General features: G+C 44.9%; 1 protein-coding gene across 2 annotated transcripts in view; it reads right to left on the reverse strand.

The window, feature by feature from the left end:
• Positions 1-2,207: 2,207 nt before the first annotated feature.
• Positions 2,208-17,299, reverse strand: part of slc1a4 (solute carrier family 1 member 4) — a 36,686-nt gene continuing 21,594 nt past the window's right edge. For both annotated transcript variants that reach the window (XM_078556505.1, XM_078556506.1), the window contains exons 4-8: positions 16,938-17,104; positions 14,072-14,305; positions 10,529-10,723; positions 6,071-6,205; positions 2,208-3,604 (exon numbers count right to left, since the gene is read on the reverse strand). In XM_078556505.1, the coding sequence (XP_078412631.1) occupies positions 3,370-3,604; positions 6,071-6,205; positions 10,529-10,723; positions 14,072-14,305; positions 16,938-17,104 (966 nt within the window). In that variant the 3' untranslated portion in view covers positions 2,208-3,369. The remainder of the gene's footprint in view (positions 3,605-6,070; positions 6,206-10,528; positions 10,724-14,071; positions 14,306-16,937; positions 17,105-17,299) is intronic.

The following is a 17,299-nucleotide window of genomic DNA, read 5'->3' on the forward strand; positions in this document are numbered from 1 at the left end:
CCGTGAAGGGGCCACCACCTGTTTCCAGGCCTCGCTACCCATGTTGCATTTTAATCAGACACACGGGCGGAGCAGGAGTTGGCAGCAGTTAGAGGGAGAGAAGGCCTGGTGTCTGCTCGACTCAGCGAATCCACACGAGGTGAGACACCATCAGGGGTGGGTTGTGCTGGAACCAGCAGTGGGGCAGAGGGTGGGTGGGGTAGGAGGGGTATCGGAAAGAAGAAACTGGCATTGCCCTATTACTAGTCTGCTGTGCTGCACATGTGTTGTTTTTGGTCGCTTGTGGGATTGTGACTGTCCAAAACCAGCACTTGTGACCTGTCCCTAATCCAACTGAGTGGCTTGCTAGGCCATTTCAGAGGACAGTTAAGAGTGAACTACATTGCTGGAGTCGCACGTAGGCCAGGTTGGGTAAAGACAGCAGATTTCCTTCCCTAAAGGACACCAACAAACCAAATGGGTTTTTAATGACAAAACACTTTTGGGGCCACCACCGCAGATATTAGCTTCATATTCCCAACCTTCATTAATTGAATTCAAATTCCATAGCTGTTATGGTGAGATTTGAACTCAGATCTCCAGGTTATTAGTCCATCTGTCGGATTACTAGTCCAGTAGCATAACCACAACACTATCGTTCCCTATGTGTGCTGTGCTGCGTTGTGATAGGGAGGGGAGGAGAAGCCATGGAGAGATCTGAAGATGAGGTTGTGAACTCGGCAGAATCTACTGTTCCAGATGAAATATTAAGTTAATTAGCAACAAAACATATATAAAAAAGCAAAATACTGTCTTTTAACAAAAAGTATATCAGTACAAAAGAAATTGGCATTAGATTCATTGTAATATATTGCATTTGTTTACAAACACAAATAAAGTTACGAAAGGAAGGTAATTCTTTTTTCTTTATCTTCCATTCTCACAGCGGAGGAAATAGTTTGCACAGAATGAGATTATAATTCGTCAGATAAAAAGTGTTGTTAAGGATCCTCAGTAAAAATGCTCTCCTGCTTAATTCCCTCAAGAGATTAGTAACAAAACGCTGCAACTTGCTTCACATTAAAAGTCAGTGTGGAAGCTGGCACCGTGAGCAGCGAAAGCGGGTTCTAACTGGACTGGTCAAGAATTGTTCCCCTATCCCGACAGGACCAGCTTTTAGAAAAATTGATGCCAATCCTCCAGATAGTGGGGCTTGGTTCAGTGTAACATGACGATGGACACATACCTGGATTGGAGTACTTTACACGTAGCTTTAAAGCACTAAACTGTGTTGCAAAAACGTCTTGCAAGATGAAAGTGTACCCGGGAGATAGGCATAAACGTGGCAAAAGATCGCGAAGGCACCAAGTGTCACTTTCAACATTGAAAAGCTTCCAAAATGCAGGTCTCGATTGTTCCTTTGAAACTTTAAAAACTGTTCCTAAAACTATCATGGTGGGCACATTGCTGAATATCTTATTTTTACTTTTTTTTGCATTTTAATCTTTACGAGGGGGGTTTTTACAAAAGGAAACCACGGGCAGCATTTTCCGGTCGGCGAGAGGGGGTGGGGCCCGCTCGCCGATGTGTAAAATGACACGGGGTGACATCGGGCGTGCATCCCAAAGTCACCCCGCGTCATTCAGATTTTCAGTTCGGCGGGCGCACAGCCAAGTCAGCTGCGCACCCACCGACTTGTCAACAGACACCTAAGGCCATTACTGAGGTAGTTAAAACACTTAATGGACCTGCCCGTCCAACCTTAAGGTTGGCCGGGCAGGCGAAGAGCCTAGGCGGCCTTCCGAAAAAACATGAAGCCTCATCCACGGGCCGGATGAGGTTTCATGAGGGTTTTAAAATCTTAACATGCTCTTCAAATAAAAGTGATGGACATGGCCCAGCTCGTGTGACAGTGTCACATGAGGGGACATGTCAGTAAAATTTTTTCTATTCTTTAATCTGTTTTTCACATTTTAGCCGATCTCCCTGAGGCGGCACTTTGCCTCAGGGGGATCTGTGCGCTCTCTTGTGCGCGTGTGTGAAAGAGCGCACTCCCGGCTCAGGGAATCCCCCTCCCCTCGCCCGCACAGGGAGCGCACAGCGCTTCCGGGCACGCATCACGCTGGGTGGGCCTTAATTGGCCCACCCATATAAAATGGCGGCGCACCCCGATCGGGAACCTGCCTACTCCCGCACAACCACCACCCCCACCCCCCCCCTCCCCCCAACCATCCCAACGGGGGGAAAATGCTGCCCCATGTTTTTTTTAAAAAAGATTTGGAAGAATACATTTGAATGAGGAACGCTCGCTAATTCAGGCCAAAATAGTTTATATAAAAAACACAATTAAATCTCTTGGAAGCCTTTGCCTTCTTACCTTCTTTACATGCAGATCTTCTAGCGTTTAATTGTTTAACACACCCTCAGGAAACCAGTGCCACCAGTCTCTGTGCTTCTCCAGTCTCAGATACAAAGGCAGGCCCAGTAGGGGAACCTTATCCTGTACAATGTGCTGCCAGGGGATACCGAAAGCATGTAGCAGCAACTCTGCACTGCTCCATATTAAAGTGGTACACAGAGAAGCAAAGCTCTTTGCTTTGTTAACCATTTTCCATTTTGTTGTTGCATTATCTTTGGGTTGTGGGAATTTCTCGTTTACATTTCCCTGCTTGTTAGCCTGCTGGGTCGAAATCAAGCTAGAGATAGCTGGTCCTGTACTGAAGAGGAGTCAAAGTAAAGCAGAGAGAATACACTTTAAGGCACAAGACTTATTAAGAGTTTAGAGCAACATCTCGAACATCCGAAATGCACTTCTGTCCGAAAAGTCTTTTTGTCATCAACACAGTAACACATTCATGTGATGATATAGAGGATACTGTAAACGGCAATGGAATACTTGCTCAGTGTGAAAGATTAATGATTAACACTAGAACATATGACGTCTCCCGTTTTACCTGTTAACAGGAAGAGGTACATTGCAGTAAGCATCTTATTCTATAGACATTAATGTTTAAATAGGGAAAAATAACAGGGCAGTTAAACAGAAATATTAAACATAATTGAAGTTCTTAAACATTACACTTGCTGAAATGTCACTGATTGAGATCCCAGCCAGTCACCCTGTGTTTCCACGGTGTGCTACTCACGAGAATCTTCACTGGGAATGTTTCCTCATGACTGGTGTGTGATTTTCACTTGAACCAATATGGAATGACCAGTATGAAGATGACTAAGGCAGTGATACCAACACTAGTTTCCACAGAACAAACCAGCACATTAAATAATCAGAAATCAAAAACACAGGAGGTTATTTACCCCACGTAGATGCTCCAGGGTGAAACGGGTTTCTGACACAGGTAGCAGTTGTTTGTCTCGGGTATTCTGATGCCTTCACAGTATTGATTCTTTCAGTTCTGGATCGATGGCGTTGACAGGAGCAGAGGGCTGGACAGGGTAGGTGACCAGTGGAGATGTTTCTTCCTCTGAACTAGGGTTAGCCACAGCCTCAACTTTCACATCTGTTAGCTCCATTTTCACTGGGTCCAGTTCCTTCAAACTGGTGTAGTGAAGGATTGCTGCTCCCAGAGCATCCCCTTCGACATTAACCACCGTGCAGCTCCTGTCCCTGATTCACAGTCAGAGGAATCAATCATTCAGAATATGATGGGAGACCTTTGCTCACCCCTCCAGAGTCCTTACCCACGCCCGGTGGTGGTGATTGGCCCTCTTGATACCTTGCTAAGTGGCTCTGAGGGAACTCAAGTGAGTAAATGCTGCCCAAAAGCTTTCCCTTTGTAAGTGGCATCAGCACTGAGCTCAACTATGGCATTACCCAAAGCCCACGTGGATAAATTTTTTACAGCTGGGCTCAGTGCATAGAATTGGGAGCAGGAAAACTAAACATAGCTTAGGAACATAGAAACAGGAGCAGGCCATTCAGCCCCTCCAGCCTGTTCTGACATTCTATTACTTCATGGCTTTTTGGGGGCAATGTCAGCTCTTGTATTGTCCCTAAAATCACCCTGACTGAATCACCCAAATCAGCACAAACTGGAGCCTAACCAGAACTCCCCTCTATTGTATAGATCAGTTCCACATGGACGTGCATTACTCAGGGACCAATCAGGATTGAAAACACTGTTATTTAAAACATAAAGCAAAAAGAATTTGTCAGCCTGAAATCTAGAAAGAGCAAAAAAGAAATCTTGCTAACAGCCAAGTCAAGATTCCAACACTATCTGAGAATCTATTCATGCTTTCATTTACCTTGGTTACCTTGCTGCAGTTTTAAGGTGGGTCACTCAGCTGTGTTAACAATGTCGGATCTACCTACCTGTAAACTGAAACACCATTACTGGACACCAAATAGTCTTTCTCTTCCTCCCCTTACCTCTACCAACATCACCTCACCCACAACTTCATACAACTTTATTCCTCTATCCCTTAATACCTTTGGTTAATAAAAATCTATTCATCTCAGATTTTAAATTAACAATAAATCTGGTGTCAATCGCTGTCTGTAGAAGAGAGTTTCAAACTTCTACTGCCTTTTGTGTGTAAAAGTGTTCCCTAATTTCATTCTGAATTGCCTGGCTCTAATTTTTAGATTCTGCCCTCTAGTCCCAGACTTCTCCTAACCAGCAGAAATGGTTTCTTTCTCTCTACCCTCCCTGTCCCCCTTAATAACTTGAAAACTTTGATCAAATCAACCCTGAACCTTATAAATTCCAGGGAATACAACCCTAGTTTGTGTTTAATCTCTCCTTGTATTTTAACCCTTGGAGTCCAGGTATCATTCTGGTAAACCTACACTGCACCCCCTCCAAAGCCAATATGTCCTTCCTAATGTGTGGCACCCGGAACTGCTCACAGCAACTCCAAGTGTGGTCTGACCAAGAATCTATTTTTTGCCATGACACACCTCTGTATTCCCACCTCTGTTATCTCATTTCTTTGGAACGTCTGACCAGAAGTGTTCTCATTAATACTCGCTATTTGCAAAGTTTAGCTCCTACCATCTGATCAATGTACTGTCGGCAAAAGGCAATGGTTACACAGTAAATGCAGAGCCACAGAGAAATTCAACATTGCCCTATCCTCGACTCCCTCCTTCCCGGGCGAGATGCTGGCAGAACAACAACATCACACCCCATATTTATATAAATGTAATAAGGTGCTTCTCGGAAGTGTATAAAGTAAAATCTAACACTGAACCGCACAAGGAGATATTAGGGCAGATGGTCAAAAGTTAAGTCAAGGAGGTAGGTTTTAAGGGAAGTCTTAAAAGAGCAAAGAGATGTGTGAGGTGGGCGTCGCTGACAAGGCCAGCATTTATTGCCCATCCCTAACTGCCCTTGAGCAGGCGGTGGTGAGCCGCCTACAACTAAGTGGCAAAGACAGGCACAGAGGCGTGTGGAGAGAATTCCAGAGCTTGGGGCCTGGGCGACTGAAGGCACAGCCACACCAAGGGTGGCGTGATCGTGATTGGAAATGCCCAAGGGGGCAGAATTAGAGCGCAGATACCTCAGAGGGGTGTGGGGCTGGAGGAGATTACAGGGATAAGGAGAGGAGAGGCCATGGGAGGGGGGGTTTGGATCTGAAAACAAGGGTGAGAATTTTAAAATAAAGATGTTGCTTGACTGGGAACCAATGTAGGTGATATTGAGGCAGGACTTGGTGCCAGTTAAGACACAGGCAGCAAAGTCACTGCCACCTACCTCTCGGATGTGAACATTCACCAAACAGCAAGATTTCCTGCTATTCTGGGCAGAAATTTGTCTGATGGATTAAAAAGAGGGGTCAGCTGTTCAAATCACTTCTCTTAAATCGCCACTGATATTGAGCAGAGAATAAACACTTTTATCAAGTTAGCTCTTGAATTTGGGTGAGTTCAGCTTTAAATAAGTCATGTCGGGTTTCCAGAACATTAGCTCATTCTGAGTTTCCAACCATTGCAAGTGGCACAGGTTAATAAACGGGAAGCAAAAAAATCGCAAATGAATAATTCAACATTTAAATATAATATAAATGACCCTTTTTCAACGAAAAAAAAGGTAAAAATTTGGACTGTAGTGAGATCTGAAGTACTTACACAATCCAGTCGACTGCTAATATGAGGGAGAGGTCATTGGTGGGAAGTCCGATAGCTTCCAGGATAATTGCTATTGTGAGTACGCCTCCTGCCGGGATTCCCGCTGCTCCAACACTGGATGCCGTTGCAGTCACTCTGTAATTACCACGAGCAGCATTTCAGCCATAACATCACTCACTCACGTTTCATCCAGTTAGTCCACAGCACAGAAACAGGCCACTCGGCCCAACTGGTCCATGCTGGTATTTATGCTTCACGTGAACCTCCTCCCACCCCTCTTCATCTCACCCTATCTGCATATCCTTCTATTCCTTTCTCCCTCACGTTTAACCAGCTTCCCCTTAAACGTATCTATAATATTCGCCTCAATCAGTCCACATAACAGCAAGTTCCACATTCTCCCCACTCTCTGCGTAAAGAAGTTTCTCCTGGATTCCCCATTGGATTTATTAGTGACTATCATATATTGCTGGTCCCTAGTTCTCATCTGGAAACATCTTCTCCACATCTAAACGCCTTGATTAGGTTACCCCTCAGCCTCTCTGTTCTAGAGAAACGAGTTCCCATCTATTCAATTTTTCCTGATAGTTATAATCTCTCACTTCTTCTTTAATACATCAATTATTTCAAACAACTACAACAAATTGCATTTATATAGCACCATTAATGTAGTAAGATGACCCAAGGTGCTCCCAAAATTTGATACTGAGCTCCATAAGGAGATATTAGGACAGATGACCAAAAGCTTGGTCAAAGTAGCAGGTTTTAAGGAGCGTCTTAAATGAGGTGGAGTGGCAGAGAGTTTAGGGAAGGAATTCTAGAGCTTACGGCCCTGGCAACTGAAGGCACAGCCGCCAATGGTGGTGCGATTGTAATTAGATGCCAGAGGGATGGGTCTAGAGGTGATTACAGAGATAGGGAGGGGATGAGGCCATGGAGGGATTTGAGCAAGATTAAGGATGTTAAAATCAAGGCATTGCCTATCCAGCAGCCAATGAAGGTCAGTGAGCACAGGGGCAATGGATGAATGGGATTTGGTGTGGGTTAGGACCTGGGCAGCAGAGTTTAAGATGATCTCTAGTTTATGGAGGATAGAAGGTGGGAGGCCTGATGGGATTGGAATAGAATTGTCAATTCTGGAGGTAACTAAGGCATGGATGAGGGTTTCAGCAGTAGATGAGCTGAATCAGGGTCAGAGTCAGACAATGTTATGGAGGTGGAAATAGGTGGTCTTACTGATAGCACGAATATGTGGTCAGAAGTTTATCTCGGGGTCAAATATGAGACCGTGGCTGTGAACAGTCTGGTTTAGACTCAGGCAGTTGCCAGGGAGAGGGACAGAGTCAACGACTAGAGAACAGACTTTGTGACAGGGACTGAAGACAATGGTTTTAATCTTAGCAATAGTTAATTGGAGGACATGACTGCTAATCCAGTACTGGATGTCCAATAAACAGTCTGATAATTTAGCAACAGTGGAGGGTCGAGAGAGTTGGTGTTGAGATAGAGCTGGGTGTTGTCAGTGTACGTGTGAAAACTAACACTGGCTTTCAGATGATATCGCTGATGGGCAGCATGTAGATGGCCAATAAGAGGGGCCCCAGGTATAGATCCCTGGGGGATTCTGCAGATGATGGTGTGGAAGCAGGAAGAGAAGCCATTGGAATTCTCTGGCTATGACTGGATAGGTAATGGAAGCAGGTGAGAGCAGTCACATGACAGCGGAGAGGCAGAGGAGGAGTAGTCACCATGTCAAAGGCTGCAGACAGGTCAAGAAGGTCGAGGAAGGATAGGTTAACCAACAGGGCTTATGAGTAACAGCAAAATTAAATTTAATTGATCCAAATTTCCTCAAACTCTAGGATGTTGTGATGATCGATGGACTGTACCCAGAGAATGCCAACACTTGAGTACTTGACCTAACTGCAAACACAAACCAGCAGCTCAAACCCACCAATCAGCAAGTTCTGTCAAAATAGGAAAGGAGTTTTGTTCAAAGAGGAACTTGCACTGCAGTGCCAGCTTCCTGAAACACAAATAGATGCTATCTTGTCTGAGAACTATTGAATTGAAGCTGGTTTGATTCAACCTGATTTTTCAGGAAAGAGATTTGCTGAGTTAACCATCGCTCTTGGTTTTGATTAATGATCTAACTGTAAACAAAAGTTGAGAACTCACTTGTGGAGACACAGGGTTGACTTTCAGGCAAATGAGGCGCGACTATTTCAAATTGCTCTCCCTGATTCCATGTCACAGTATGTTCTGCTCCACATAGAGATCCTCCCCCTCGCCTAATACAAGCAGCCTATCCTATAGTCCATCACAAAGGTGTCCTACTACCGACTTTGTAACATCGCCCACCTCTGCCCCTGCCTCAGCCTATCAGCTGCCAAAACTCTCATCCATGCCTGGGTTACCTCCAGACCCAACTATTCCAACACTCTCCTACTCATCGCCTCTTTGTACCTGTTCCACTCAAATGCCATTCAACTAGATTTACTTAGAAATTGCTTTGATTCCTCTTCTGTTGGACAAAACTAGGGGCAGGAAGGCAAGAATACAAAAAATGCAAGTGTTTAACTCGAGAACAACATGGTGAGTTTTACTTTTAACTGTTATTACTCAAAAAAGCATTGTAGCTCCACAACAGTCAAAAACCCCAGCTATTGGGAAGCACCAAATAGACCTCGAGGCGTGATCGCTCCCCTCAGATATTCTTGAACAATGATACAGCCTCAAACCTTGGGATCCAAAACTCTCCCTCTTGGCAGTTCTGAAGCTCAGGCATAACGTTAACCATCGAAATGGATATGGCTGTAAAGGAAAGCCAGTTTTTCATTTTATGTTGGCCTTTGGGATCAAAGTGTGAAGTCACCTCCAGGCACCCTTAAAACCCAATTTGGTTTTATGACATCAGACCTCACTTTGAAAGAATGTTCATTCCCCCAATCCCTCCTGTAATTTTCTCCCTCCCAGGGTCAGTGTTTCAAACACACCAAAAATGGAACTCTTTTTGTCCCTGTCCTGTGCCAGCAACTTGGTGGGGGAGGGGGCATCAAACTGAAGGCCCCAGTCCTGTCCTTTCCTCAAGGCCACACAAGAGATGATTCTGCCATCCAGCGCCTCTCAGAGGTTACACAGTTCAGGAACAGAGAGACTGAGAACCTACAACAGCAACTTGTATTTATATTGCATCTTTAACATGGTAAAATGATCCAAGGCACCTCAGAGGATCGATCACCAAACAAAGTTTGAGTTTGAGGACAGCTCGATCAATGAGGTTAGTTTTGAGGAGTATCTTAAAGATGAAGAGAGAGTTAGAGAGGCGGGGGGGATTTAGGGAGGGAATTTAGGGAAGAGCTTAGGCCCCAGGCAACTGAAGGCACAGCCGCCATTGGTGGAGCGATGGGAAATCAGGAATGCACAAAGAGGTCAGCATTAGAGGAGTGCAGAGATCTGTGAGTGTTGTAGGGCTGGAGGAGGTTATAGAGATAGGGAGAGAGCGAGGCCTTGGAGGGGATGGAAAGATGATGAAATTTTTAACATTGAGGCGTTGTACCAAACTGGGAGCCAATGTGGGTCAGCGAGCACAGGTTGATGGGTAAACAGGACTTAGTGTGAGTTAGGATACAGGCAGCAGAGATTACTGCAAGTTCAGAGCAGATTTGTTATGACTATTACTCAAAAAAAAAAATCTCCTTTTAAATCAAGGGCCCTTTTTCCTGTTTTGAAGTATGTTATGACTGAGATTGGATGGTACAGTGAGTTAACACAATGTCCTTTCACCTCTGTGACTGGTCAGAATGCAAACTGGGCAACGAGCTAACTATCATCTCTCTCTCTCTTATTGCTTCCAGAAGTCCAAAGTGAGGAGGGTTTCAGCATTCAAAAAAGTTGCCAATGAACACAGGTTGTCATTTAGAGTAAAATTGACAAAAGAGCCAGAGGGGGAGATGAGGAGAATTTTTTTTTAACACAGCGAGTTGCTGTGATCTGGAAGGTTCTGCCTGAGAGGGCGGTTGAGGCAGATTCAATCGGAACTTTCAAAAGGGAATTGGATAAATACTTGAAGAGAAAAAGTTGCAGAGCAATGGGGGAAGAGCAGGGAGGAGTGGGATGAATTGGATAGCTCTAAAAGCTGGCACAGGCACAATGGGCTGAATGGCCTCCTTCTGTGCTGTATCAGCCTGTGTTTCTATGATGTCAATAGCATAAAATGACTTAATAATCATCACAAATGAGAACTGAACTGGCAATCTCATGTATAGGGCTGGATCCCTGAGGTTGGCCTGGCAAAATTGACACTGGTTTAACAAAAGCGGCCTTTCTGTGGATGAAGTTAAGAAAAAAAAGTGCTAAGATGGCTGAAAGCAGCCTGGAGTAAGAGCTTTCTGACACTAAATGCCTCATGGTCAGTTCTTTACATAAAAAAGGATGAAATGAGAGCATGATACTCACATAATAGTAAAGATCTGTCCTGCATCCAAGGTGACACCATTCAAGTGTGCAATAAAGACAGCAGCGACACTCTGAAATATGGCAGCTCCATCCATGTTGACAGTAGCTCCAATGGGAAGGACAAACCGAGAAATCCTTTTGTCGATTCCATTGTTTTCTTCAACACATTTGATCATTGAGGGGAGGGTGCCTGAGCTGCAACATATCATTGGGAGATAGAGTTAGATATACGGTACACTCAATAGGGCTAACATAGCAACCACAAGGTTAGACTCTAATTTGTGCCTAGGTCCTAACCTCTGAAATACCCTCCCTGCAACAACAACTTACATTTATATAGCCATTTTACTGTGGTAAAATGTCACAAGCTGCTTCACAGGAGCAGTCGTCAAACACAAATGTGGCATAAGGCCACACTTTTGGGAAAAATGTGGTCAAAGAGGTGGGTTTTAAGGAGCCTGTTAAAGGTGCAGAGAGAGGGAGGTCTCCTACTTTTTGCCTTCATGGGCAGGGAGTTCTGAGCCCGATTATAGAAACCTGCCTGCCCTCTAAACTATGATCAGACAGAGCTGAATCCCACCCTGGGCCAGCTCGATTGCATGGCAATGCATTTACAGACTAAATCACTGACCAAGTGATGCTGTTATTCATGTGTGAACCAACCAGAGTCCATCAATATAAGACAGTCACTAAAAAAATCCTGTAGGGAATTCAGGAGAAACTTCTTCACCCAGAAAGTGGTGAGAGTATGAAACTCGCTACCACAGGGAGTGGTTAATATGAACAGTAGTGATACATTTAATAGGAAGCTGGATAAGCACATGAGGGAGAGAGAAATGGAAGGTTATATTGTCATGGTTATAATGTAGGGTGGGAGGAGGGTTATGTGGATCATAAACACTGGCACAGACCAGCTTAAACAAATGGCCTGCTTCTGTCCTGTAAAATTTGATGTAAAGACAGATGTTGGCAGGCTCTTTGACTACAAAGGCATCACAGCTGGGACTGATGCTATTCTCATCTGACATCCACGCCCATTAGTATTCCCAAAAGAGTGAGAGCAGGAATTGCAATCCTTGCTGGTAACTCAGAGCAAACTGTGGAAAACAGAAGCATTAAACTGAAAATTCAGGTCTCCCAACGCTGACACCAGTACCAAGTGTTAGCAAGGAGGACCTCGCAGGGTTAACTGGGTTGATTTAATGGCAAACAGTCCATTGGTTTAACCACATTTTCCTTTGGTATGGTTAAGTGGTTTGCTGGGCCATTCCAGGGGGCAATTATGAGTCAACCATGTTGGTGAAATCACATATAAACCCAATGGGGTAATGGTGACAGGTTTCCTTCTCTAAAGAGAGAATGGTGAACCGTTTGAGTTTTAACAGCAGTCTAACAACTTCATGACCCACTGTTAAATCAGGTTTCATTATATTCCAGATTTGTTTTTAAACTGAAATCGAATCTCACCAATGCAGTTTTGAGAATTTGAACTTGCGGGCCAGGATTTTTCCCTTGTTGGGTGGGCTTGGCGGGGGCGGGCGGGAGCAGTCAGGTGAAAATGCTTTGCCTGGTGTTTGGTTAAGTCTATGGGTTGCCATTGCCTTAATGAAGATTAGTTTGGGAATTTGTTAAAAGTTATGATAGTAGTAATTTGTAGCCATGTATCTGTGTAAATTAATAAAATGTTTCATTTAGCTTAACGTAAAACCTTGAGAACTGGTGGTCTGATTCCTACACTGTCCTCCTTTTGCCCATGTTCCCCTGATCCCACTTTTCTACTTCCCTGAATCCCTCCTCCTCCCTCCCACCACCCCCCCTCCCCCTTTGAGTCCCGTTCACGTCCTTTAGTGCTCTTTGTACTGGGCACTAATTCCCCATGAGCCGACTGACCAGTTCTACTGCACACTCTCCCTCTCACCTGCTCACACCAACGTACAGTGATGCTTCCGTTGCAAGATTTTTTATGACATCCAGCTAAGCAAACACTTTGGAATCTTTAGTAATGGGTGAGTAAATTCTCCATCAGTGGAGAGTCCATTAAGACATCAATTATATCACTCAGCTGACGGTGGGAGTGAGAACCTAGTAAATATTAACAGTTCTCTCTCCACACCTGCTAAAAGCAACTCTGGAAAAGCCCATCACTCATGAAATGTTTCATCATTATGCTGTATTTACAATGTGCTGACAGTGTTATCAGAGATTCCTAAATTATACAAAATAATAAACAGCATCCTGTGCCCAGGCCAGAAATTCTGCCTTTAGTCTCATTATCGAGGAGACATTTTGCATTCTCTCCGTCGTCCAGTTGTAGCGCTTTCTCTCATAGAGGATTTTGTGCAAGTTCACCATCTGTAAAATTCTAAAAATGGACAAGTCCAGTCAATCCTGAAAATTAAAATTTTCACCTCTGAAACACTTCTGTCTTTCTACACTGATTCTCCATTGCTCAAAGCTTAATTCACATTTTCATCACCACTACAATCTCCACTTGCCTGGATGAATGCAGCCCCCACAACACTCAAGAAATTCGACACCATCCAGGACAAAGCAGCCCGCTTGATCAGCACCCCATCCACAAACATTCACTCCCTCCACCACCGATGCACAGTAGCAGCAGTGCAGGAACTCACCAAGGCTCCTTAAACAGCACCTTCCAAACCCACAACCACTACCACCTAGAAGGATAAGAGCAGCAGATAGATGGGAACACCACCGCCTGGAAGTTCCCCTCCAAGCCACTCACCATCCTGACTTGGAAATATATCACCATTCCTTCACTGTCGCTGAATCAAAATCCTAGAACGGTACGTAGACTGCAGAAGTTCAAGAAGGCGGCTGACCACTACATGCTCAAGGGCAATTAGGGATGGGCAATAAACACTGGCCTAGCCAGTGATGTCCACATCGCAAAAATAAATTAAAATAAACAATTTCTCAACCACTCTCCTGATCAACCTTTCCCTTCTCTACCCTGAATGTAAAACCTCCAGTTACCTTTCCTCATAAACCTCCACTAGTTCATTGTCCTCCAGAGCATCAATTTAACCTGGTCATCAAATTATTCCGTGATCTCATCCCACAATGCCTAAGCAACTTTCTGCTCAGATTTCTCAGCCTGTAACCTCTAACCTCTGAGTTTCTCTTTACATTGCAATGCATTATTGACCAATTTTTCATTCAACAGGTCCTGATATCACTCCAAAACACTTTGCTTTGTTGCTTCGTTGCACCTTTCAAAAGCCTCTAAGAAAAACTCTAACCTCTGAACACTGTACCAGCTGGATTCCCTTGATGACAGGGCTATCGTGTGAGGAGAACTTGAGTAGAACGAGCCTAAACTCTCTGGAGTTTAGAAGAATGAGGGGGTCCTCTCAGCTCCTTAAAACTACCTCTTTGACCAAGCTGTTGGCCATCTGGGGTCTCCTAATTGGCTTGTGTTTTGGACCTGCAGCACTTGATAATCTCAATAGCTGTGAACAGAAAATGGTTTCCCCCCATGGGTTATATTGATGACAAAACAATTTTTAAAAAATCTCAGACCTGGAGCATGTCCCGAATGCTGTTGTCAATGGAGTGATGATGCCTAATAGAAACTTGTATGGATTTCTGCGGGTAAACACCAAATAGATCAAGGGTAGAATAATTCCTCCATGTATGAAATGTCCCAGTATGGAAGCAAGAACGTATTTTCCTAAGCCGGTTACCAGGGAAACAACATCATCCATCTCCAATATTTTGCTGGCAACCAGAAACAGGATTCCAATTGGCGCGTACCTGTTTCAGAAAAGACGTAAAACAATCAGCAGTGAATCATGACAGGGAGAATATGGCATGGGTACACACTAGAATATTTACAACAACAACTTGTATTTATATAGCACCTTTAATGCAGGAAAAATGTCCCAAGGCGCTTCTCAGGAGTGTTATCAATCAAGATTTGCCACCGAGCCACATTAAGGAGATACTAGGACAAGCGAGTTAGATTTTAAGGAGCATCTTAAAGGAGGAGAGAGAGGTAGAGAGATAGAGAGGTTTATTGGCGGGGGGCAGGGGGGGGGGAATTTCCAGAGTTTAGGGCCCCAGGTGGCTGACGGCACAGCTGCCAATGGTGGAGTGATTAATATTGGGGATGCTCAAGGTGCCAGAATTAGAGGAACACAGAGATCCCAGAGAGTTTGGAACTGAAGGAGATTACAGAGACAGGGAGGGGGCAAGGCCATAGAGGGATTTGAAAACAAGGATGAGAATTTTAAAATCAAGGCATTGCCAGATGGGGAGTCAATGTTGGCCAGTGAGCACGGGGGTGATGGGTGAACAGGACTTGCTGCAAGTTAGGACACGGGTGGCAGTTTTGGATGAGCTCATGTTTATGGAGGATGGAAGAACGGACCCAAACAGGGAAGGTTTGGAATAGTCGAGTCTGGAGGTAACAAAGACATGGATGATTAACACAATTAAAGATAATCTTTACCCTCTCATTTCCTCAGCTGCAGGGGTACAGTTCCTGGGGACAGCCTCCCATTCAGCATCCAACCCATTCTCTTCATAAACAGCACCCCACACAAACTCAATTCTGTCTTCAGCTAGCATCAGTGTAAGTCACCTTAAGCATTCACTCCCTCCACCACCGACACACAGTGGCAGCAGTGTGTACCACTTACAAGATGCACTGCAGGAACTCACCAAGGCTCCTTCAACGCCACCTTCCAAACCCACGACAGCTACCATCTAGAAGGGCAAGGGCAGCAGACACATGGGAACACCACCACCTGCATGTTCCCCTCCAAGCCACTCACCATCCTGACATGGAAATATATCGCCGTTCCTTCACTGTCGCTGGGTCAAAATCCTGGAACTCCCTTCCTAACAGCACTGTGGGTGTACCTACACCACATGGACTGCAGCGGTTCAAGAAGGCAGCTCACCACCACCTTCTCAAGGGGGCAGTTAGAGATGGGCAGTAAATGCTGGCCTAGCCAGTGATGCACACATCCCATGAAAGAATTTTTTAAAAAGTACACTTCACAGCAGAGATAACTGATTAAAAGTCAGGAGTTAGGGAGTCAAGCTAAATTCTTTCCATACCCCCACTTATAGCTCTCTATTCTAGCAATCCTGAGACTGATTATAATGCTCACACCACATGATGATTTCTCTGACACTCTCTAACCCAGAAAGAAACAGTGCAAATCTGGAACTCTCTCCCCCCAAAAAACTGTTGAGCTGGGGGTGGGGGAAGGAGCAATTAAAATTTCCAAAACTGAGATGAGGTGTTTGTGATGGGGGGAGACATGAGGGAGGGCGGTGGGCGGGGGTTGCAAGAGAAGCCAGGGAAAGTGTAGGACATTTCTGCTCCTCCTAAGAACATGGAGGCAGCCATTCAACCCCTCGAACCTGCTCACCGTTCAGTCAGGTCATGGCTAATCTTCAATCTCACCTCCACCTTCCCACAATATCCCTACATCCCTTAATTCCCTTAGTAGCCAAATATCTATCAACCTGTCTTGAATATACACAAAGACTGAGCAAACCCTCTAGGACAGAGAATTCCAAAGATTCACAACTGAATTAATTTCTCCTCATCTCAGCCCTAAATGATCGGCCCCTTACCCTGAGACTATACCCCCGCGTTCTAGATTCCCTGACCAGGGGGAAACAGCCACTCGATGTCTACCCTGTCAAGCCCTCCAGGAATCTTCACTGTTTCATTGAGATCGCCTCTCATTCTTCAAAAATCCAGGAATCTTTAGGCTCATTCTCCTTAACCTCTGCTCATAGGAGAATCCCTCAACCCAGGGGCGGAATCTAATCAACTTTGGTTGCACTCCCTCTGAGGTAAATATATTCTTCCATAAGGACAGGGACCAAAATGGTACACAGGCCCTGGCCCAACTAGGAAAGGGATTGGCCCTGGCTGTGTTGCCAATGGGTTTAGACCATAAGACATAGGAGCAGAAATTAGGCCATTCGGCCCATCGAGTCTGCTCCGCCATTCAATCATGGCTGATAAGTATCTCAACCCCATTCTCCCGCCTTCTCCCCGTAACCTTTGAAATACAGAAGGGATCCACTACAGCTCGGGTCTCGAGTTAAAATAGCACATCGTGCCCCGATTACATATCGGAGTTTGACCTGAACATTTCAAGGAAATCTCACCAGTTTGGGAATGCATCCTTGCCGTCTGGGAATTAAAATTACGGTCGGTCAAATCAGGAAAGGAAAGCAGTGGCTAAGAGCTCTGCTCCATTTTAACTTCAACCATCCTGTTCCCCACCCCGGGTCTGTTTTCCACATGGGGAGAGGGGGCAGGCGGCCGGGGTTGGGTGGGGGGTGGGGGGGGCTTGCAACATTCCACTATTGAAAGTCCTTCCCCCGCCCCCCCCCAGATCCACACTGAATAACTCACCACATAATCCAAGTAACCAAGATCATAGTTGCATCATTGAAGGCACTGAAAAACCTAATCAGCTGCTCTCCATCGGGGCCAAGCTTCCTGAGAGCAATTCCAAAAGTCATTGCAAAGAGAATCAGTCCTAGTATGTTCATCCCTTCCACCTCAGTGCCAACAGGAACCTGGAATCACAAACACAAGCACAGGGCAGAGGAATAAAAGGGAGGAAATGATATAAATGGAATGATCACTTTTTCACACCAACAAGGAGAAGCGCAAAGCGACGTCTTTCTGTTGTTAAAAGAAAATTGCCTTGCACATTTTTAAAAGATTCCCCATCATTGACCTGAAACATGGGGTAGAACTTTCCCCCCACC

Source organism: Cetorhinus maximus, chromosome 14 (genome assembly GCF_964194155.1).
Source record: "Cetorhinus maximus chromosome 14, sCetMax3.hap1.1, whole genome shotgun sequence".
Taxonomy (NCBI): Eukaryota; Metazoa; Chordata; class Chondrichthyes; order Lamniformes; family Cetorhinidae; genus Cetorhinus; species Cetorhinus maximus.